Source organism: Scyliorhinus canicula, chromosome 11 (assembly GCF_902713615.1).
Source record: "Scyliorhinus canicula chromosome 11, sScyCan1.1, whole genome shotgun sequence".
NCBI lineage: Eukaryota > Metazoa > Chordata > Chondrichthyes > Carcharhiniformes > Scyliorhinidae > Scyliorhinus > Scyliorhinus canicula.
The window spans coordinates 152,403,203-152,427,364 of NC_052156.1; the positions used below are offsets into that span (position 1 = coordinate 152,403,203).

The 24,162-nt window shown below is 52.2% G+C and overlaps 1 protein-coding gene and 1 long non-coding RNA gene across 7 annotated transcripts in view; one reads left to right on the forward strand and one right to left on the reverse strand.

Moving 5' to 3' along the window:
• Nucleotides 1-3,854, reverse strand: part of nrf1 (nuclear respiratory factor 1) — an 80,622-nt gene extending 76,768 nt beyond the window's left edge. Inside the window, exon 1 of one of the 6 annotated variants that reach the window (XM_038811785.1) lies at nt 3,835-3,854. Coding sequence is in view for 3 of the 6 variants with exons in the window: in XM_038811786.1 (XP_038667714.1) it covers nt 326-328 (3 nt within the window). In the remaining 3 variants the exon portion in view is untranslated. Of the gene's footprint in view, nt 1-325; nt 1,486-3,441; nt 3,539-3,834 lie in introns of those variants that run through there. The other 5 variants (XM_038811782.1, XM_038811784.1, XM_038811786.1 and 2 more) reach the window with 5 other exon arrangements.
• Nucleotides 3,855-7,494: 3,640 nt separating this feature from the next.
• LOC119973522 overlaps nt 7,495-24,162 on the forward strand; it is a 32,212-nt gene continuing 15,544 nt past the window's right edge. The window contains exons 1-2 of the long non-coding RNA XR_005462339.1: nt 7,495-7,570; nt 23,173-23,286. This is a non-coding gene — a long non-coding RNA (uncharacterized LOC119973522). The remainder of the gene's footprint in view (nt 7,571-23,172; nt 23,287-24,162) is intronic.

Consider the following 24,162-nt stretch of genomic DNA (forward strand, 5'->3'; position numbering starts at 1 on the left):
TTTGTCCTTTATTAAAATAAAAAATAAATGTAGAGTACCCAATTCTTTATCTTCCAATTATGGGCAATTTAGTGTGGCCAATCCACGTACCCTACACATCTTTGGGTTGTCGGGGTGAGACCCATGCAAACATGTGGGGGGGGGGGGGGGGGGGGCGGGGGGGGAATGTGCAAACTCCACACGATCAGTGATCCGGGGCCAGGATCGAACCTGGTTCCTCAGAACCGTGACGCAACAGTGCTAACCATTGTGCCAGCGTGCCGGCCTTTTTGATGTGCCCTTGAGCAGGACCCACACCATCCCGTCGCTTGCCATTTCAACTCACCATACTGCTCTCATATCCACATGTCTTTCCTAGGCCTGCTGCTATGTTCCAGTGAAGCGCACTGCAAACTGGAGGAACAGCACCTCATCTTCCGATCAGGTACGTTATAGCCTTCAGGATTTAACATGGAGCTCAACAGCTTCAGACTGTGAACTCTCTTCTCCACCTTCACCCCATTTTTCTTTCTATCAATTTATTTCCATTTCTCCTCCCATCGATCTGTTTTTCCCTCACTGTTGTTCCCCTCCTCCACTTGGGCTATCTTTTCCTAGTTGCCATTTGGCACACTGCTCAACTTTGTTCTGACATTCATATATATTAATCTCTTTATGTGCTATCAGCACCCTTCTTAGCCTTAAATCACCCTTACTGACATTCCTTTTGTCTTTCTGTGCACACCTTTGTCAATCTCCATCTATCCAGCCCAATGTCTCCTCCCCACTCTCCCACTAGTACAAATCCAATCCTATTTCCACTACTCTTGTCACCCAGGATCGAAATGTTAGCTCCTTTCTCTCTCCACAGATGCTGTCAGAAATTATCTAGTATTTTCTGTTTTCGCCTCTGGATTACTAGTCCAGTGATAATACCACTAAACCACCACCTCCCCCTAATGATTGCACATGGCTGAGAAATGAATACTGGCCAGTGTACCTGTATTTTCTCCCCCAATAGCACCAAGAATCTTTTAAACCCATTTGAACATGCAGGACTTAGGTTTAATATCTTGGCCAAAATGGCGCAATCGGGTAAATCCACATTCTCTTGGTACTTTACTGAAGTTATATTTACTGAAGAATACATATTTCTTCAATGGAGTTTAAAGCGACAACCTCTCAGAAGCAAATGCTACCAGAGCCAAGAAGGTTCTATACAGATCTCTTAAGCACACCTTAAGAGTTAACTCTTTGCCAATTCAAGAAACATCCATTTTATTCCTTCAGCAATCCCTCTTTTTTTTTAAATTTAGAGTACCCAATTCATTTTTTCCAATTAAGGGGCAATTTAGTGCGGCCAATCCACCTAGCCTGCAGATCTTTTGGGTTGTGGAGGCGAAACCCACACAAACACGGGGAGAATGCTGAAACTCCACATGGACAGTGACCCAGAACCGGAATCAAACCTTGGTCCTGTGTCGTGAGGCACCACCGTGCTGCCTTCAGCAATCCCTCCAATGGTACTCATAGAATTTACAGTGCAGAAGGAGGCCATCCGGCCCATCGCGTCTGCACCGGCTCTTGGAAAGAGCACCCTACCCAAGGTCAACACCTCCACCCTATCCCCACAACCCAGTAACCCCACCCAACACTAAAGGCAATCTTTGACACGAAGGGAAATTTATCATGGCCAATCCACCTAACCTGCACATCTTTGGACTGTGGGAGGAAACCGGAGCACCCGGAGGAAACCCACGCACACACGGGGAGGATGTGTAGACTCCGCACAGTGACCCAAGCTGGAATCGAACCTGGGACCCTGGAGCTGTGAAGCAATTGTGCTATCCACAATGCTACCTACTCATGTTACCTTCAATACCCCCCCCCCCCCCAGTCTTAAATTCTTCTATGTAACTTTCCTGAAAGAATTCCATTTACTTCATTAAAAGTTTGTACTGACTGTCCCTATACCTTTATAAACATGCATTTAGCCATTTTCATGGTTTTTTCCCCCTTATTTTGGCCAGCAGTTAACTGGTCCATCATTCCAGACCATTGGTACAATTCACAATACCCACTTGTATCTGAACCTGAAGACTTGTCAACCATGCCCCACTAACTCTTCTAATATGGCAGTATTAGCTATTCCTCCACACTTTCATCTGGTACTCTTGCAGTCAGCCCCAACATCTTCCTTCAAATACTATGTCAGTTTCTCTACAATCCCTTCACTAATCTTTAAATGGTTCCACCCCTATTTTATCTATCCTCTTGCTTTACATATTTTAAAATAGCATTTCCAGTTACTTTCTTCCACACTTGCAAAAACCTATTCAGCCCTTTTGCCTGTTTTACACTTGCCATCTTTTAATATTTTCAGCACTGCTCCAAAAAAAGTTCAAGTTAGGTGCAGAAAAAATCTGAAAATGTGCATGGAAACAAGGAACAAAAAAAATCAATAAAAATAATCTCCAAAAACCCAAGCAGGTGAAGGATCGATAGCCAGCTCACTTACAAACAGGATCAAAAATGTTTTTTTTATCCAAGACTTCCTCCCACCCTTTAAAAATATTACAATACGCAAACTCATTCAAAAGAAGCACTTTCTAAAAACAAATGAATGTTGTTTGAAGCATTCTCAAGATAATCAGTGCTTGAGAGCTACAGGAGTTAACACAATCACTGAACAACTTGGGTAAAGCTCACTTCAAGGCAGCATGTATACACATATATATATATATATATATATATAAATCACAATAACAGAAATGGGAAAACTCTAAATGCAGATAAATCTTCCACCTTTACCCTCAACAAATAAAACAAAACTGGATTGTGTACAATCCTTGCAAATGGGCTGCAAGTCATAAAATGCAACATGCTGAACCGGATAATCCCTCGATTCTGCAGAATTGCAGACAGTCTATCGGGTTTGATATTATTAATAAATTAAAGCCCAGTGATTAGTAAGAATGCTTTGAATTCCATCAGTTAAAAAAAACTCCACCATGGGACCCATTTTGAGTCGAATTATTTTAAGAGTTAGAGTAAACCCGGAGCCATTAATTCCTATATTTCTCCTTTAATAAAATAATTTACAGCAGCCCCCCCACCCCCGGGTGAGCGCAGGGCCCAGGCCGCAGGATTGAGGATCTGCTCCTTCCCTCCAGCCTGCGCAGTCCTCAGGAGTTTCATTCCTCCTCCTCCCGCACACACTCCTTTCTTTCCTCCTCCCTTAGTCCCGCCAAAATCCAGCCCTGCGATGGGGCAGGCCTAGTGCGGCCTAGGCCCCCTTGGCTTGCGAGCTAAGCTCTTCCCCGCCGCGCAAAAGCCCCTCCTGGGACTCCTTCTCGCTCTTTTATGAAGTAAAACACCCGTTTCGGCGACCGGGCGGCTTTTGGGGTCCGATTTGCGACTGCGCCAGGGCTGAAATTTGGAGAATGCGCGGTGAGCACTAACCTCAGAGCGGCTGCGCCGATGGCCTGGAACTCGGTCTCTCTGTGCCTGCGCTGCCAGCTCCTGTGCCGGCCCCTCCCCCACCCGTCCGCCCGCCTGCCTCACCCCGCGCTCCGCATGACGTAATCCCTCTCCGCGCCACGCGCGCTCAACGTGGCCACGCAGCGGCTGACGTACCGCCCCTCTCCTCCGCCCCCCGCGCGCCAAGTCCTGCGCAGACTCAGTGCGCCTGCGGCTGCAGCAGCCGCGCCACAGGCTTTTTGTTTTGGGGACGGGGTTTCGAATCTCAGCCGGGCAGCTGGTGGGGTGTAAATGAAATTGATGAATCTGGAATCTAAAACGAGTCTCGGCAATGGGGACCATGACGACTATCGTCGATTGTCGTTAAAAACCCACCTGGCTCACTGGAACGCGAGAACTGGCGACAGGACTGAGGCGATTCAGCCCCTGGAGCCCGCTCCGCCATTCAGTTCTGTCTGATCTCCACTAGGCCCCAACTCCGCCATCCTGTCCCTTCTCTAACCTTTCAACCTGTTACTAACTAAAAATCCGCCTATCTCCTCCTGAAACCTCTTCAATGGCCCAGCGTCTAATGCACTCTGGGGTAGTGAGTTCCACAGGTTCACCACCCTTTGAGAGAAGTAATTTCTTCTCATCTCTTTTAAATCTGCTGCCCCTTATCCTAAAACTAATGTTCCCGAGGGAAGGAAATCTGCCCTAGATACCTGGTCTGGCCTACATGTGACACTAGACCCACTGCCCTCTGGACCAGACTCTGGACAACCTTCCTCGAAACTCCAGTAAAGAATGAAGTGCGAGGATAACCCGGAAATGCCTCAATTAGGCATACTGGGGCCAAAAGATACGGGCGTAGAGGTTTGGCCCCAGTATGCTGAAAGAATGCACAATGCTTTTAGTGCTAATGGCATATAAGATGACGATCGGCATCATTAAAGGTTTGACGTACCTGGCAGCCCCGGACTCACAAATCGTTACCAAACTGGTAGAGTTAGTGGCAAACCATTATGACCCAAGACCATCGATAATTCTCCAGCGTTGCAGATTTAACACAGCTGGAGTACGCCTGGAGAATCCTGGCCAGGCTCAGGAAGCTGGCAGAACAGTGTGATTATAGGCCATCCCTTCCTGAGATGCTACAGGACCAATTGGAATGTGGGAGAAACAACATCGTGACACAGCAATAGCTACTAGCAGAACCCACCTTAAAAGAGCCATAGAACTGGTGTCCATGTCCACAGAGAAGGCCAAGAAAGGAGCCCAGGAACTTCAAGGGTCAATGGACGATAGTGTGCTCATGTAGGGAGCCCCCGTGTAGGAAGACCAGTTTCCCTGTCACAAACACTCATAGAACATTGAACTTAGAACATACAGTGCAGAAGGAGACCATTCGGCCCATTGAGTGCACGACCCACTTAAACCCTCACTTCCACCCTATCCCCTTATCCCAATAACCCCTCCTAACCTTTTTGGTCACTAAGGGCAATTTATCATGGCCAATCCACCTAACCTGCACATCTTTGGACTGTGGGAGGAAACCGGAGCACCCAGAGGAAACCCATGCAGACATGGGGAGAGCGTGCAGACTCCGCACAGACAGTGACCCAGCAGGGAATCGAACCTGGGATCCTGGTGCAGTGAAGCCACAGTGCTATCCACTATTGCTACTGTGCTGCTCATGTATGAGCCCCACCCACCACCTGTTCATCACTCAATCACAGCACTCAAGAATATGGATGGATCAACATGAAATTCCAGAAATATTAGGGAAGTTTCCCTAGAGGACTTCAGGGACCAGTCGCAAGGCCAAAGGACACACCCAAGTCAAGGCTTCCAGAATCGATAGTACGCATGCCACCCAGGCCAGAAGTCAAAGTCACTGTAGGCCCAGGCCTTACAAATCCACCAGCTCGAACAGGACAAAATGGTACAGTTAAACTGTACCTTCGGGGCAGAGACTGGCTCCATATTTTCAAAATGGAATTGACGTTCTATACAAGGTCATCGGAAAATACCCCAAGGTATTTCAGGAAGGTCTCAGTAAAATCAAGGGACCAAGAGCAAAAATCTACGTCGTCTCCGATTCCCTACCTAAGTATTTCAGGCACGGCCAGTCCCCTATCTCAAGGTGGACACCAAACCTGAGTGATTGGAGAGACTTGGCATCATACATCTGTTGCAATTTGTGGAATGGTCCCGGTCAGTAGTCCTGATCCTCAAGCCCGACAAGTCGGTTCGCCTTTGCGGGCATTATAAACTAACTGTTAACAGAGCCATCCGTCTAGACCCTATACCGCACATCTAGGATCTCTATGCAAACCTGGCAGGAGGCCACACTTTTATCAAGCCAAACCATGTGTACCTCCTGCTCGAGCTTGATACGGCATCCAGAAAATACACAACTACCAACACCCATAAGGGCTTGTATGAATTCAACCACGTGCCTTTAGGAGTCTTGTTGGCATGTGCCATTTTCCAGCACATAATGGAAAATATCTTTCAAAGGAAAATCATCCTGCCTAAGTGTGGTGAATGTCATTCACACCGGATTATAATCTGTATATACATGTGCCTATATTGTAAGTGCAGTTGCACTACCTGACCGCCAGGGGGAGTAGCTCTGGGAATGCTCGAGAATTGTACTGGGCTTCTCCCTTGGTTCCGCCCAGGACTCCTCCCCCTGGGGCTGCTGTATAAAGATCAGTGCCACATGGTCAGCCGGCCAGTACACCGAAAGTTCAATGGCTAACCGGCTGGCTCTGTTGTGAGTATATTAAAACCGCTATTCTAATCCTACAAGCACGTGTCCGTAGAATTGTTGGTTCCAACAATTTAATATACTCAGGAAACAGTCGAAGAAATCATGGAAGCAGCCCTCAAGCCCGGACGCCTAGAACTCGACCCACAGGATGCAGAGGCTAAGGAAATTTTTTCCCACTGGCTGAGATGTTTTAAAGCCTACCTGGCAGAAGCCAGCACCGCCGGAACAACGGAGGAACAAAAACTCAGCCTACTGCACGCGAGGGTAAGCCACAGAATCTCCACACAGCTAAATCCGGCCGGTTCTTACACCGCAGCGCTGGCAATACTGGACAAAATGTACGTTAGGCCCATTAACGAGGTTTATGCACGCCACGTGTTTACGACTCACCGTCAGCGGCCTACAGAAACGCTAGCCGAGTTTGTAAGGGAATTGAACAATCTTTCTAATGACTGTAATTATCAAGCCGTTACCGCGGCTGAACATAGGGAGCTTGCTGTGCGGGACGTTTTCGTGGCGGGCCTTAGGTCTAACTATGTGCGCCAAAGATTGCTAGAAAAGGGGGCCCAGGAATTAGACACTACAGTGGAGGCTGCTACCACTATGGAAGTCTCCTTCCGCAGCCTCACCTTGTTTCCCGTGGACCCCCGACCAACAGTCCCCCCAAGCCTGTGCCGCACGGCCCCCCAGCTACCGCGCTGCCAAAGCCAATTACTCTGCTGCCCCAGCCAGCTACTCAGCTGCCCCAGCCTGCCATTTCTGTGGCCAAAGCCAGCACTCACGGCAGCACTGCCCAGCCCGATCCGCGACCTGCAGCAGCTGCGGGCGAAAAGGACACTATGCCAGAGTGTGTCTGGCGAAGAATCCCCAGCCTCTAACCCGCCCACGGCTCAAAGCACTCGTTCCCTGAATTCACAGGCCTGCAGGCCCCGAAATGCTGCAGCCTGTATGCCGACTCCGCCCCCACCCGACATGTGCGACTCATGGGGGCGGCCATCTTGGCAATCCTCCTCCATGCGGCCGGCCATGTGCGACTCATGGGGGCAGCCATCTTGGCAATCATCCTCCGTGCGGCCGGCCATGTGCGACTCATGGGGGCGGCCACCTTGGGATCCATCCCCTTCAAACTCTGAAACGCACCTCGACGACTAAAAACTCAGAGGGCAGTCATCACGGGGCCACTCCAGCACAGCTGATCGAGCCGCCGACTACCCGCAACTCAGCGCAGTCACCCTGGATCAATCCCGCCCCAAGCACCTACGAAGTTCGATGGCAGAGGTCCAGATCAACGGGTACAGCACGCCATGCCACTTTGACTCCGGGAGCACCGAGAGCTTTATACATCCAGAGCTGGTAAGACGCTGTTCGCTTTCTATTTTTCCGGTGAGCCAAACTATCGCCCTCGCTTTGGGCTCCCACTCAGTCCAAATCCAAGGACACACCGTAGCTACGCTCATAATTCGAGGCGCTAGTTATTCTAAATTTAAACTTTATATCCTGCCCGACCTCTTATTAGGCCTGGATTTCCAGTGCAACCTCAAGAGCCTCACCCTCAGCTTCGGCGGGCCCCTGCCCCCACTCACTATCTGCAGCCTAACCACGCTGCGCATCTCCCCCCCTCCGCTCTTCGCCAATCTCACTCCAGATTGCAAGCCAGTAGCTACTCGCAGCAGGCGATACAGCCTACAGGATAGGGTCTTTATCCGATTGGAGGTCCGACAGCTGCTCAGTGAGGGGATCATAGAGGCCAGTAATAGTCCCTGGAGAGCTCAGGTGGTGGTCGTCAAGACCGGGGGAAAATTTCGCATGGTCGTCGACTATAGCCAGATCATAAATCACTTTACGCTCCTAGACACGTATCCCCTCCCCAGAATTGAAGACATGGTTAATCAGATCACCCAATATCGGCTATTTTCCACGGTGGATCTGAAGTCTGCATACCACCAGCTCCCAATCCGCCCGGAGGACCGCCACTACACGGAATTCGAGGCCAATGGCCGCCACTTCCATTTCCTCCGGGTCCCTTTCGGCGTCACTAACGGGGTTTCGGTGTTCCGACGAGCAATGGACTGAATGGTAGACCAGTACGGCTGCGGGCCACGTTTCCGTATCTGGACAATGTTACCATCTGCGGCTATGACCAGCAGGACCACGACGCCAACCTCCACCGTTTTCTCCAAACGGCACAGAAATTAAACCTCACTTATAACAAGGAGAAATGCGTTTTCCGCACAAACAGACTGGCCATCCTCGGCTACGTCGTGGGGAACAGAGTCCTGGGCCCAGACCCGGACCGCATGTGCCCCCTCTTAGAACTCCCCCTCCCTCATTGCCCCAAGGCCCTCAAACGGTGCTTGGGGTTCTTCTCATACTACGCCCAGTGGGTCCCTCAATATGCGGACAAAGCCCACCAACTCTTTAAGGCCACACGCTTTCCCCTGTCAGCTGAGGCGCGCCAGGCCTTCGACGGCATCAAGGAGGACATCGCCAAAGCAGCCATGCGGGCCATGGATGAATCCACTCCCTTTCAGGTTGAGAGCGACGCCTCAGAGGTAGCTCTAGCAGCCACTTTAAATCAGGCAGGGAGGCCCGTTGCATTTTTCTCCCGTACCCTATCCGCTTCAGAACTCCGACACTCCTCAGTCGAGAAGGAAGCACAAGGGCAGCATGGTGGCGCAGTGGGTTAGCACTGCGGCCTCACGGCGCTGAGGTCCCAGGTTCGAATCCCGGCCCTGGGTCACTGTCCGTGTGGAGTTTGCACATTCTCCCCGTGTTTGCGTGGGTTTCGCCCCCACAACCCAAAGATGTGCAGGGTAGGTGGATTGGCCACTCTAAATTGCCCCTTAATTGGAAAAATGATTGGGTACACTAAATTTATAAAAAAAAAAAGAGAAGGAAGCACAAGCCATTGTGGAGGCTGTTCGTCACTGGAGGCACTACCTCGCAGGTAGGAGGTTCACCCTCATCATCGACCAACGATCGGTTGCCTTTATGTTTGACAACTCGCAAAGGGGCAAAATAAAAAATGATAAAATCCTTCGGTGGAGGATCAAACTCTCCACCTATAGTTACGATATTAAATATCGACCGGGGAAGCTCAACGAGCCCTCGGATGCCCTATTCCGCGGGACATGCGCCAGCGCACAGATCAGCCGTCTGAAAGCCATCCATGTGGACCTCTGCCACCCAGGGGTCACCCGGCTCGCCCACTACACCAGAGCCCGAAACCTGCCTTTCTCCAACGAGGAGGTAAAAGCGGTCACCAGGGACTGCCCGATCTGTGCGGAGTGCAAAACGCACTTCTATAGACCAGACAGGGTCCACCTGGTCAAGGCTTCTAGGCCCTTTGAACGCCTTGCGATCGATTTCAAAGGGCCACTCCCCTCCACTAACAAGAACATTTATTTCCTCAACATCATCGACAAGTTCTCCCGATTCCCTTTTGCCATTCCATGCCCTGATATGACCTCCCACACAGTCATTAGGGCCCTGCATAGTGTCTTCACCCTGTTCGGTTTTCCCAGCTACGTGCACAGCGACCGGGGTTCGTCCTTTATGAGCGACGAGCTGCGTCAGTACCTGCTCGACAAGGGCATCGCCTCGAGCAGGACTACCAGCTACAACCCCAGGGGGAACGGGCAGGTGGAGAGGGAGAACGCGACGGTCTGGAAGACCGTCCTACTGACCTTCCGGTCTAGAAAACTCCAAGTCTCCCAATGGCAAGAAGTCCTCCCAGACTCGCTCCACGCAATCAGATCCCTCCTCTGTACAGCTACAAATCAAACCCCTCACGAGCGACTCTTCAATTTTTCTAGGGGCACTACCACGGGAGTCTCACTTCCGGCGTGGCTGAGGACACCAGGCCCGGTCCTCCTGAGGAAGCACGTCAGGGGACACAAAACTGACCCCCTTGTTGAAAAGGTGCGCCTCCTCCATTTCAACCCCCAGTACGCATTCGTAGAGTTCCCGGACGGTCGCCAGGACACAGTATCCCTTCGGGACCTGGCACCTGCTGGATCCAGCCCCCCCACTACCCCCACTGAGGAATCCCTTACCCCGTTCCTTATGCTGCCGCCCCCTCGCGCCCCCGATTCCGCAAGCTCACCCCACCGGTTCCACGTGCCAGAATCAGCTCGCCCCCAGTCTCCGGTCGAGCCAGAGGTGTATAAAGTTCGGACGAGACCCGCCCCGGAGTCTGCCATCGTACCCCAGTCTCAACACCCACCCAGCCACCGCAAGAGGCTGCAACCCCGGTGCTCCGCAGATCGAAACGAACAATTCGCCCACCAGACAGACTAACTCTGTGAGCCACTACCCCCGCTGGACTCGATTTTTTTTTCACAGCGGGTGAATGTGGTGAATGTGATTCACACCGGATTATAATCTGTATATACATGTGCCTATATTGTAAGTGCAGTTGCACTACCTGACCGCCAGGGGGGAGTAGCTCTGGGAATGCTCGAGAATTGTACTGGGCTTCTCCCTTGGTTCCGCCCAGGACTCCTCCCCCTGGAGCTGTTGTATAAAGATCAGTGCCACATGGTCAGCCGGCCAGTTCACCGAAGGTTCAATGGCGAACCGGCTGGCTCTGTTGTGAGTATATTAAAACCGCTATTCTAATCCTACAATCACGTGGCTGTAGAATTGTTGGTTCCAACACTCAGGTGACAATGTAACAAGATGCTGTGTAATAAGTCCACAGAGGCAGAAATCCCTTCAACAGAATCCCTTTTATTAACAAAACGACCAGCAGCACAACCATGTACATTCAGCTTTCTGTCTACAGTGGGACTGCAGAGGATCTGATACTCCCTGTTATATACAAAGAAGAGGCTCCCTGATTGGCCCACTAATCAGGAACTCGTATTCCACTTGGCCAATCTGAAAGGCCTGGTCTAAGTCATTACAATGTGTTAATCACAGGAACCATCTGGCAAATCGGAAGGATCCCACAATGATTCTCTAATGCAGACGACCACTTCAAGCAGGAAAAGTGTGTGTTCCAGCCGGGTGAGGTAACATACCTTGGATACCATGTCGATAAAGGTGGCCTGCACCTTGTAGAGGACAAAGTGAAGGCATGAAAGGGGCACCGACCCCACAAAACACGATTGAACTGAAGTCGTTCCAAGGCCTCATAAATTATTACGGGAAATTCAATCCCACCTTGGCTACTTTACTGGCACCCCTACACGCACTGTTGAAGAAGCAGAAGTGGCCATGGAAGGCGCAAATACGAAGCATACATAAAGTGAAACAACAGCTGCTATCGTCCAACACCTTGGCTCACTGTGATCCCATAAGATAGCTGGTACTAACGTGCAATGCCCCTCCGTGTGGAACAGGGGCAGTCCTCTCCCATTGATGAGACAATGGCACCTATTAACCAATTATGTATGCATCACGGACCTTGACAGATGCGGAACAATGCGATGCCCAAAAGAGGTACTGGCCATGATATTTGGAGTAAAGAAATTCCATCCGTATGTCTATGGCTGGCACTTTACGATAATCACGGACCATAAACCCCTGTTGGGCCTTTTTTAAGAGGACAAAGTAATCTCCCCCCCCCCCCCATCACCTCGGCTGGGATCTAATGATGTGCACTATTGTTGGCAGCCTATCAGTACTTCTTCGGGCGCCGCTGTGGTACACTCAACGCCAATGCTGACGGCCTGAGTCGCCTACCTCTGCCCACAAGCTTGGCACTTCCACCAGTAATGGAAGCAGTCATAATGAGACAGAATTTCCTGGATACCCTGCCTGTATCCGTGAAATAAGTCCAGAGATGGACCTAGAAGGACTCCACGCTGGCAAAACTGCACCACAATAGAACATAGAACAGTACAGCACAGAACAGGCCCTTCGGCCCTCGATGTTGTGCCGAGCCATGATCACCCTACTCAAACCCACATATCCACCCTATACCCGTAACTCCCCCCTTTAACCTTACTATTAGGACACTACGGGCAATTTATCATGGCCAATCCACCTAACCCGCACATCTTTGGACTGTGGGAGGAAACCGGAGCACCCGGAGGAAACCCACGCACACACGGGGAGGACGTGCAGACTCCACACAGACAGTGACCCAGCCGGGAATCGAACCTGGGACCCTGGAGCTGTGAAGCATTTATGCTAACCACCATGCTACCATGCTGCCCCCAATGATCCTAAGTGGCGGAATTCAAGGATACCCCACAGAGGATATGACGTCCTTCCTATCTAAACGGCAAGAATTGAGCATGAAAGATGGCATCATCCTATGGGGAGCCTAAGTTGCCATCCCCGCCCAGGTCAGTGCCCAGTCTTAATGTAGATACACAATGGTGACCCAGGCGTCTTCACGATGAAGATACTCGCCTCGAGCTACATCAGGTGGCCCGGACCTGACACTGACATTGGGAACTTGATGAAACAGTGCCCTTTGTGACAGGAGATCCAGAAGCTCCCACCTTTGACCTCATTGGCCCCGTAGGAATGGCCAGGGAGACATTGGATTCGGGTACATGCAGACTTTTCTGGGCCGTTCATGAGATTATTGGTCTTAATCTTGGTTGACGCCCATTCTAAATGGATGGATATACACCGGATATCCTCCACGACTTCCAACACGATCATAGAGAATCTCCAGCAATAATTTTGCATTCATGGGATACGCGGTTGAATTATGGGTATTGGTAGTTGCGTTGTGTCAGGCAACCGGATCGCCTTTCACCAGCGGAGAATTCCAGACATTTGTTAAGACCAACATGATTAAACATATCCGAACGGCAGCATACCATCCATCCTCCAACAGCTTGGCTGAATGGGAGGTCCAAAGGTTTAAAATAGCATGAAGATACAGACCGCTGGTTCCCTAGACACCAGACTGCCCTGATTTATCTTTGATTACAGGACCATGCCACAAACTACAACGGGAGTCTGGCCGATGGAGCTGCCCATGGGCAATCAACTCCGGATCAGACTCAGCCAATTGTTTCCCAATCTAGGGGGCAAGGTGGAGTCAAGACAAGAAGTCTAGAAAATAAATTTTGATACCTGAAGGGCCAACAGGACCTTCAAGACAGGAGACACGGTCTATGTAACTTTGGAGATGGATCTTCTTGGATCCCAGGGGTCGTAGTGCATAACACTGGCCATATTTTGTATAAGGTCAAGACTAAAGAGAAGACCATAAGGTTACACTTGGACCATCCTAGGTGCAGGGAACCCTTCCCTGTTGAAACGACTCAGAACGAGACAACAGCAAATGGCCGGAGAATTCCGGCCCATATCCAAAGATGCAGTCAGATCGGCTGAGTATTTCCAGTGCTTTCTGCTTTTATTTCAGATTTCTACCATCCACAACATGTTACTTTGATATTTATGGTCCTTCGTTCAGATCTCTTCCACAATTGAACACATTTTCTCTGGGGGCTATTTAACCACCACGTTGCCCCCAGCTTGAATCTGGGCACGCTGGTTAAATAGCGGGAAAGGCCAAAATCAAGATTCATCAAGTGCAAGTCAGTTTGCTATCTAACTGACCCGCTCCCGATGGTGAGTTCTGGATCACACCCAAATATGGCGAACATATCACTAACCCGAATTAGCACCAATTTCCATCTTATTCGCAAGATTGAAGTCAAATTCAACAACCTCCTGGAATTAACCAGCTCCTCAGCGAGAAATCACGTGGCTGTCGTTTAGTACTCCTTTTTGAAAATGTGAAGATCGCGCAATGGCTGCTGTGAGGTCTGAGGAGGTGAGGAGCCATTTCCATTTTCGGATAAGCAGCTCAAGGGCTCTGGAGATGCTGCCTAAATGGGGGTGGGGGGGGGTTGTGGGGGGGGGGGGGGGGGGTGTTGGGCTTGGTTCGGGGGGGTCTGAAGCATTCCAGGCCAACTTTAACTCCTTTTGGCATTAAGCAGCCTCTTGCTAATGATGAATTAGCCTTGTTAGTTGTGAGGGCACTTTACGGCTGCAGGTTGTGTTTGCTGCTTGCTCCTGCTGGTGACTGCAGATGCCTGGAGGCTGCTGTTGCTGTTTCCTTTCTTTTCTGAAGCCGGAAAGAAGGGCACTTTTTTCATGATACCTGGGTACTGGTACATCTGGCTCTGGGGGAAGTATGAGTCCAGAAGTCATTCTGGTTTGAGGCAAGAAGATGCTACGGGATCAGGTGCGCGACATTGTTCCAAATGGTACACATATGAAGAAATACTTTTGGATATTGCTGATGCTTTGTGTCGTGGAAATTATAATAAAGACAAATTCTTCGAGGTTCGATTTAAGGAAATTTATTTACACAAATATATTTGCGGAGAAAGAGTTCCGGCTGCAAAGCCAGGGCACCGCACTCTGAGATTCGATTGAAGAAAGCATATTTTTATAGTCTGAAATAACAGCTTGAAGTAAACAGCCATGTTTATATTAAATAGACCTTGGAAAATACGTAAGATGAAATACATAGTACGTATGTTCTTGCCTTTGGCTAAAAACAACTCGAGTACACATTTTGTTATCTTTCGGAGGACAATGTGTTTTCATAATAAGGCCGAAACCAAAATATTAAGCAGTATTTTGTTTGTTACCTGACCTACTTATTTTCGTTCAAAAGCAGTGTTGAACTATAGTCAAGCATTTCCCAGCATGCTTCTAAGTTGGCAACTCATTAATTTCCCTTCCCCACTTTGTTGCTGGTGTGGTGAGTGCTGCATGAAACTGACATGTCACCGCGGGTTAAACATGCTGGAGGTCAAGGATGTTCAACTGCATCTTGAGCGCCAGTGGAATATGTGAATCCCAGGATTTGGTTGTGGTGAGGTTGAGCCGTGTGGGAGGGGCCTGCACAGCCGCGGCTCCTGGACGGAGAACGGCACTGATATGTGGAACAAGTCACACATTGATGGACAGATCATTTCTACGACCGAGTCTTTCTCAGGCTTATCCTCCGTTTCTGTTGAGGAACCTGCGAGGGGTGATACCGTGTGTTTAGTTTTATTTGTGTAAATGAGCTGATATAGCTTTGTATTGCGACCAATATGGAACTGTGACATTTCCTTGTTGTTTAATGGTTAGTGTGACATGTGGAATGTTACGTAGTTGATTTTCAAATCTTTGTTACTGTTGACCATTTAATAAACAAATATTCTCAAGTACATTCTCGTGGGTACACACGCCACGTCTCAGACGATGATTATTGCGCCGCATTTCAAGCAAATCTTGAAGCCTAAACACTTTGCCTGAACATTAGAAGCGTCAGACCATAGAGGCAGCAGCCAACAATCAAACATTCAAGAGCTGGGCTTCATCACTGGGGATAACCTCGCGACCAAAGGGTTACTGTGTGGACCAGGGGCGGCCTCCCTAATGTTCCTGGCAGGGGCCTGGGGTCTAGGGGCTCCTGCTGTGGCCGGGGATGAGTGCACAGAGTGAGGTTTTCCAGCACAACTGGCTCGGTGGTTGGCACTCTGGGAGAAGACAGGACACGTAATAATGGGCGAGGCTTGGGGGACTTGAGGGTCCTGGGATTGAAAGCCCGAACTGATTGTCGGTCTCTCTCCTTTTCCAATACTTTACAGATACCAGAATGGAGTGCCCTTCATTAACAGGAAGGAGTTTCACTTCCTAAATGTACAACTCGTGAGCAACTACCACCTCAGGATCATGTACGTGTGTTCCCGCTTCCCACGGACCATGCTTGCCAGTTACATCCTGGGACACTCGGAGATCCCTGGCATCTTCGAGGACCATCCCAGGATGGCGGTTTGGCAATTGGGGGATAAGAGTTACCCGTTGAGGTCCTGGCTGAGTGCAGAGGCCGGAGACCTGATATAATGAGGCCCATGCTGTCACCTAAGCTGTCACTGAATGGTGCGTCGGACTGCCCAAAATGCCTGGACCACTCAGTGGTGTCCAGCAGTACACCCCCCAGAGGGCCTCCTGCTTAGTGGTGGTCTGCTGTGCCCTCCACAACCTGGCACAGCAGTGGGCCGACATGCTGGAGGAGGAGGGACATGCGGCTTCGTCTGAGGTGGATGAGGCATGGGAGGTGGACCAAGAGGGGATGGAGGAAGAGCCCATGGAGGAACCGCAGAAGGAGCTGGAGGAAGGAGGACAGGCGGCAGCAAGGGTCTGGCATGCCTGGGGGACCATGCCAGCTTCGCATAGGAGATGGATTTGCCTGTCAAATCATCCGCTCCTCCCACTTCCCCTTCCCCACCTTTCCTCCTTCCTTCCCTTCCGCTTCCCCCTTCACGCCCCATCACTTCCTTCGACCCCTTGCCTTCCTTCCTCACCCTCCCAGGGTCTGTGTTATATCACCCCAGTGTGATGGGCCTGTGTTGGCATTGTAGGCTTGTCAATATACAAGGCAGGAGAGTGATGATCACTCGCTCTGAGGTTAGCTCTGGTGCTCTTCAGTTTATACCAAAGTCTGACTCCTCTCTTTCTGCTGACACAGCAATCACACCCAGCCTCTGAACGGGGTCTGCATCGGGGGCATTTGATCTTGGTCCACTGTGCTGGGGGGGATGGGGCTAGAGGAGGGCCACAGGCCCGCTGTGAAGAATACTGTGACAGAGGCTTCACATGTAACATGATTTAATAGTGCACATTTGACATTTCCATTGCCCCTAGCTACAGATTGTGACTCTCGTGATCCTCACTCTTCTTGATCTTCCGTGGTCCATTTCTACACCTAGTTGTGTCCCTGGACGACTATTGGTGTCACAGGTGCGCCATGGCACCCTGTTCTGCCTGCTGCCCTTCAGTAGTGCCAATGTCAGGAGGAAGGTAATCAGAGGAACTGGAGACTGCCGACGTCTGCTTGTTGGCAGGCCCCGGTTTGGCCTCCAGCTCATCCTCTTCCCTGACAGTGCCCGTGGGGCCCTGGAGGAGTCTGCATGAACTCCAGAGGTCTCTGTGTCACCCGGCTCTGCCGGTCCTGGCACTTCCCCATTGTCTGCACCGTGGTGTCGACGCCCTCAGTAATGATCCTCTGTTATTGGCCACTCTCTGCAATGTCCATCCGCATCTGGGACACGTCTCTCAGTGACTGGGACACGGCCCTCGGTGACTGGGACATGTCCCTCGGCGACTGGGACACGGCCCTCGGCGACTGGGACACGGCCCTCGGCGACTGGGACATGTCCCTCGGTGACTGGGACACAGCCCTCGGCGACTGGGACACGTCCCTCGGCGACTGGGACACGTCCCTCGGCGACTGGGACACGGCCCTCGGCGACTGGGACACGGCCCTCGGCGACTGGGACACGGCCCTCGGCGACTGGGACACGGCCCTCGGCGACTGGGACACGGCCCTCGGCGACTGGGACACGTCCCTCGGCGACTGGGACACGGCCCTCGGCGACTGGGACACGGCCCTCGGCGACTGGGACACGGCCCTCGGCGACTGGGACACGGCCCTCGGCGACTGGGACACGGCCCTCGGCGACTGGGACACGTCCCTCGGCGACTGGGACACGGCCCTCGGCGACTGGGACACGGCCCTCGGCGACTGGGACGCGGCCCTCGGCGACTGGGACGCGGCCCTCGGCGACTGGGACGCGGCCCTCGGCGACTGGGACGCGTCCCTCGGCGACTGGGACGCGTCCCTCGGCGACTGGGACACGTCCCTCGGCGACTGGGACACGTCCCTCGGCGACTGGGACACGGCCCTCGGTGACTGGGACACGTCCCTCGGTGACTGGGACTGCAGTCACCAATCTCGCAGTGTTGGCCATGGCATGCCACCATGGTGCATTGCCAGCATCACCTCCTGCGCCTATAGCCTTTGGAACTCTCCAATCGGCTATGCACGCACCGGAATATCACTGACATGCCCTCCTGAATCTCACGGCCGTGTCCCAGCACCTGCATCTGCTCTGGGAGAACCTTGTCCAGAGGCTTGACATTTGACTGGGACTCAGCTGAGTCCTAGGATCCTGCAGACCTCCGACTGCTGACTCACTTGGATGTTCCTGCCTCCACCTGATGTGCATCAGCAACTCTGTGGTGCTCATCAGATTGTGCTCCTGTCCACTAATGTCACCGACATGCACAGGTGGAAGGTGGGGGTGACAGCTGTGACGCACCGCCGGTGGTCTCCTTGGAGCTCTCCTCCGAGGTGGGCTCTCCACTGGCAGGGGGACGTTGGATGGGTCAGCCCCATCAGATGGAGATCCTGCAAGATAATGGACATGTGGTCAGTGAGAGGGAAGGATCATTTTATCTGACACGAACATTTCATTTCATACAGGTGATCTGGGTGAAGGGTCAGTGGATCCTCAACTCTGCGACCTAGACCAACCTTGGTGTCGGTGCCTGCTCCCTTCAGTCAACCCCACTATCTCCAGGGGTGAGAACGCTGATCTCTGGTACTCCGCCATCCGTCTTGGCCCTCTTATGCCTATTGTGGGCCAACCTTTCCTGCGGGGACAAAGAGAGGACTTTGTGAGCCACTCGCTTGATGGGTCAGAGGGTGTCTATAGCAGATGGCATGTGGGCACCGCAACTGGACATGGAGAGGATGTGTTGGTGGATGCCAGGGGATGGTGAGCAACAAGCAGGAAGACCGGATGTGGGCAGGGTGCAAGATGTCAGCCAATGATTTGTTGGGGGAGGCGGTGGGTTAGGATTTTGATAGGTGGCAGTCGGAACTGAGGCCATGAGAGAGGAGGTAACTTACTCTTTATGCTTGGTAGATGCCATTGGTCTTCCGACATTGAACGGCGGTGATCCTGGTCATACCGCCTGAACTGACAACCGCTGCCACTGCCTCTCAGGCAGTATTAGTGATCCTGCTGCTGGCCTTCTGACTCCCTTGGGGAACAGTATGCCCCGTCTCGCATCCACTGCCTCCAGAAGCCTGGCCAGGTCGGCATTCCCAAAGCGAGGGGCAGGTCTGCACGCTGCCATGCTTGTGTGCTGAATGGAGTGAGTGGTGAGAGAGCGCTTAAAAGCAACTCCCCCTTGTTGGCTGGGAAACGCTGAGGCAAGGGTGTGGTGAATCCGATGGAACGACAGCCAATAATGGCGGGAAGCTCATGGAGGCTTGCGGACTTGTCACTGCGTGCAGGAGGAGGTGACCTGCTCCCGGTGGCTGTCAAGGTCACTGCAGCCCTGAACGTTTACACCCCAGGATCATTCCAGGGGACTTGAGCGGCGTATCCCAACCAATAGCCCACAAGTGTACCCGTGAAGTCACAGATGCCCTGTTTGCCCGGGCAGCTGACGATATAAACTTTGACCTGGACCAAGCCAAACAGGATGCCCAGGCAGCAGGATTCCCTGTCATTTCCAGATTGCCCCAGGCCCAGGGGATAATAGATGGTCCTCATGTGTCTTGCACGCACTGGGGCATCAGGGAGTGCCCTATATCATCCGGAAGTGGTTCCACTGCCTGAACATCTAACTTGTGCACATGTACCCCAGGGAGTGTGCACGACAGCTACATTCTGCGACTTTCAGAGATCCCCGGCATCTTCGAGGGACACGCCAGGATGATTGGATGGTTCTTTGGGGCTAAAGGGTACCTGCTTAGGACCTGGCTAATGACGCCAGTACGAAGGCCGGTGACGGATATGGAGACCCGATATAACAAGGCCCATGAGACCACCCAGGATATCATTGAGCGGTCCATCGGACTGCTCAAAATGTGGTTCCAATGCCTGGACTACTCCGGTGATGCCCTGCAATACACCCCTCAGAGGGTTACCCACTTTGTGGGTGATGCACAATCAATGGACACGAAACGTAGATAAAGTCCGAACGAGAGGCTTTAATACACAAGAAGTGTACCCGGCAGCAGACGTACAGAAGAATGTCAGACTGCCGGGGGACACATGTTCTTATACCCCGCCTCGTAGGCTGAGAGGCACATGACATACCTGGGCCAAGGGGCAGCGAGTCCTCTGCACCAATGGCAGCTCACACTTCCAGGTACCGTAATACCCCTAGTCATACTACCACATGGGGGTCTGCTGCGCCCACCACAATCTGTCACCTCTGACATGCTGGAGGTGGAGGAGGAAGAACATGCGACCGCCTCCGTGGAGGAGGCCGAGGAGGTGCTGGACCAATAGGGGCTGGAGGACCAGGTGGAGGTTGGAGGACAGGTGGCAGCAGCAAGAGCCCGGCAAGCCCGGAGGGCCAGGGAGGCCCTCATCCTCGCCCGCTTCATGTAAGACATGGCTACCCATCATCTGCATGTGGTGTGCCTTGGGTGGGGGTAGTGGGGGGAGGTGGGCAGATCCAGGACTGCCATGCCCTGGGAGCAGGGGGTTAGAGGTTGGCCCGCATTGCGGAATAACGTGCAAGAGGCTTCGCATGTCTAAGGTGCAGTGTGTTTTATTGTTGTACAGTAGTGACCCCAACGACCCCTAGCCTCCAATGATGTCTTCCCCCTCCATCCCTCCCACCTCCTTTTTCCATCCTCCTCCCATCTCTTCCCCGCCCTCCCCCAGTGCCCTCTCGGTGATCCTCTATCTGCTTCAATTTTAGTGCTCTGCCACTATGTCTGGGTGTTTACCCATGATGCACATCAGCGGTGGAGGCAGCCTGCTCCTTACTGCATCCCATGGCTTTTGGTGTCCCTGGCGGGCATCTTCTGAGGGCCCTGGGTCTGGAGGCTACTCACCGGCAGAACATGCCCTGCCGTGCCACCATGTTCCGGATGCTGACTCCGAGCTGCACAGTTGCCAGGGGGAGGGGGAGGGGATCCTGGTGGCCTCTGTCGCCACCCCATCGGGAGGCTTCGTGTGCACCCCCAGCACTCCCTCCTCCTGGTCTGTGCCTTTAGGGCCCTGGGGGTCATTTCAGGATATAGGGGCAGCTGGACTGAGCTCTGGATGTCCCTACATCATCTGGTGGTCCCCAATGTCTGCTCCATGGTGTCGATGCCCTCAGCGATGTCGCTCTGTGACCGGGCCAGGCTTTGCAGTGCCTCATCAATGTCCACCTGCGTTTGGGGGCACGGTCCTCAGCAATGGGAACATGCTCTGGAGCACCTCAGCAATGGCCACTTGAGACTTGGACATGCCATTGCCGGCGCTGTCCCCTGCACCCCTAGCTTTTGGGACTTCTCCAATCGGCTGTGGACCTGCTGGACTGTCGCTGACATTCCCCCTCTGAATCTCTCGACTGCACCATATCGACTGCACAGCTCCGGGTAAACATGGTCCAAAGATTCAGCATCTGATTGGGACCCAACTGTGTCCCAGGATCCAGCAGACCTCCGATTGCTGTCTCACCTGGCTGTTCCTGCCTCCACCTAATGTGCATCAACAACTGTGTGGTGCTCACCAGAATGTGGCCCAGAAGCCTGACCACTACCTTCAATCATCGAGGTGTGTGTCTCTGTGCTGGTGGAAGGAGGGGATGACAGCTGCGTTGAGACTATTATGGTGGCATCATCGAAGCTCTCCTCCGTGGTGTTCTCTTGGGAGGCATTTGCGGGGGGGGGGGGGGGGGGCACGGAATCACACTGGATGGACTGGTGTCATCGGATGGAGAGAATGGACATGTGGTCAGTGTGTGTGTTGGGGGTAGGATCAACTCACATGTGACCGGTCATTTAAGTGGGGACCGGTGGTTACCCAGGTCTGTAGCGCAGGCCAACCTTGATGTCCATGATCCATCTGTCACCGGCCACCTCCCCAAACCCCAGGGCCATAGAGGTGAGGTCTCTGATGTCCGGCACCCCGCTGCCCGTCTGGGCCCTCGTCTGTTATGTGCCAGCCTCTCCCGCGGGGACACAGAGAGGATATTGTGAGCCGCACAGTTCATGCACCGGGGTGGGTGGCGGGGTGGCTTTGGGGAGCACTACTGCTGGGCATGGGTGGGATGGAACGCAGCATAACCGGTGCCAGGGGCCGATGCCAACTGACCCGTGGCGGTCCTCCAGGTCATGTTGCCACTTCCTCCCTTGGGGGGAAAAGGGTATCCCGTTGCGACTCCACCACATCCAGCAGGTGGGTCACGACCTTGGGGCATGGCTGCACGCTGTGTGGGATTACCTCTGCAGATCGGTAAAAGTGCTGCTCCCCTTCCTTAGTGGGAGACGGTAAGCAGGGTCCCGGCGAATCAGCAGGCAGGACAGATATTTGTGGCGTTAAGCCCAAGGGGCCTCATTAAGTGGACCAATTAACGTTTGATAGTGGTGACGGTCTCGCCAGGTCAACCGTCGGGAAGCTCTCGGCAGTTTCTACTCGCTACCACACTTTAAAACATTTCATAGAACATAGAACACTACAGCGCAGTACGGGCCCTTCGGCCCTCGATGTTGTGCCGACCTGTGAAACCATCTGAAGCCTATCTGACCTACACTATTCCATTTTCATCCATATGTCTATCCAGTGACCACTTAAATGCCCTTAAAGTTGGCGAGTGTACTACTGTTGCAGGCAGGGCGTTCCACACCCCTACTACTCTCTGAGTAAAGAAACTGCCTCTGATATCTATCACCCCTCAATTTAAAGCTATAAAGCGATTTCAGTTAAATCGCACCCTATATGATCAGACATCTGCAAAAGAATGGTTTGTAAATTAAACACATTAGTAGGCTGTCGACTTAGGCCACATTCCAAGCTTTAAGTGGAATGCTTAAACCAACGGCATCCAACAGCATCAATTGTCATTTTCTTCAGGCCAATTTATTGGAAGATCAGAATGTTTTCGCATTGATCTTTCCAGATTTCCTTCACTTTTCTATCACTTTCTGCTTTATGTATTTACACTTCTTCTGGGACCCATCATTTGTTTCTGTACTTTTCCCGGCATCATCTCTTTTTGCCTTGAACTTTCGCCCTTCACCCAATCCTGCCCTCCCTCTGCTCTACCACAAATCTCTCTTGTTCTTTTCCTGCTCCCTTTTCACTGTCTCTGCATTAAAAAAGCTGCCCATCGCCATCATCTTCCAATTCTATTGAAAGATCATAGACCTGAACTTTTAACTCTTGTTTCTATCTTCACAGATGCTTGCTGACCTGCTGAGTGTTGCCTGGAAATGTGCTGGAAACTACAACTTTATGGATAAAAAGAAAGGATGTAGGACCAAACACAATCACTCTTTCACAGAGTTAGCACAGGTACAATGGGCCAAATGGTCTTTTTCTGTTCCTAAAAACTGGTGGCGATCTGATGTGACCATCAATTCACAAGATACGTGGTTGGAAGTGAACAGTGGTTTTAATAGTCTTACAACAGAGCCTGCCCGGGACGTGATGAACTGGCAGGCAGGCTCACGACTGCAAAGCTTTATACTTCCGGTTAGTGGGAGGAGCCATGGGCAGAGCCATGGGCGGAGCCATGGGTGGAGCCCAGTACAAACTCCTCATCTCCCCCTATGGGCAGAGCCGCGCAACTGCTTGTATACCGAGCTAGCATGAATACAGCACATCATATAACAACAGTGTGAATTACGCGGAATGTGATTCACCACATTCACCCCCGTAAAAAAATCAAGTCCAGCGGGGGTGATGTGTCTACAAATGACAAATTACAAATTACAGATTACAAATTGAGTCGATCCGGCGGCCGAGTCGTCCTCTGGGATCGACGAAGCACCGGGGTTGCAGCCTCTTCTGTTGGCTGTGTGGTGGCGGTCGGCGTTACGATGGCGGACTCCGGGGGTGATTCTGTCAGATCTTCGTATCCGACTGGTTCAACTGGTGACGGGGTGCGCCGGAAACCCAAGGGTGCGGGGGCACGAAGCATGGGCAGCGAAACTGCAGGCCTGGGGGCGCCAGGCATGTGGGGTTGGGAGGGGTATAGTGTGAGGGGTACCTCGGCGGAAGTAGTGTCGGAGTAGGATCCTGCAGGCGCCAGGTCCCAGAGGGAAACAGTGTCCTGACAGCCGTCAGGGTATTCGCTGAACGCGTATTGGGGGTTCGAGTGGAGTAGGAGCACTCTCTCAACAAGTGGGTCAGTTTTGTTGGTCCGGACGTGCTTCCGGAGAAGAAGCG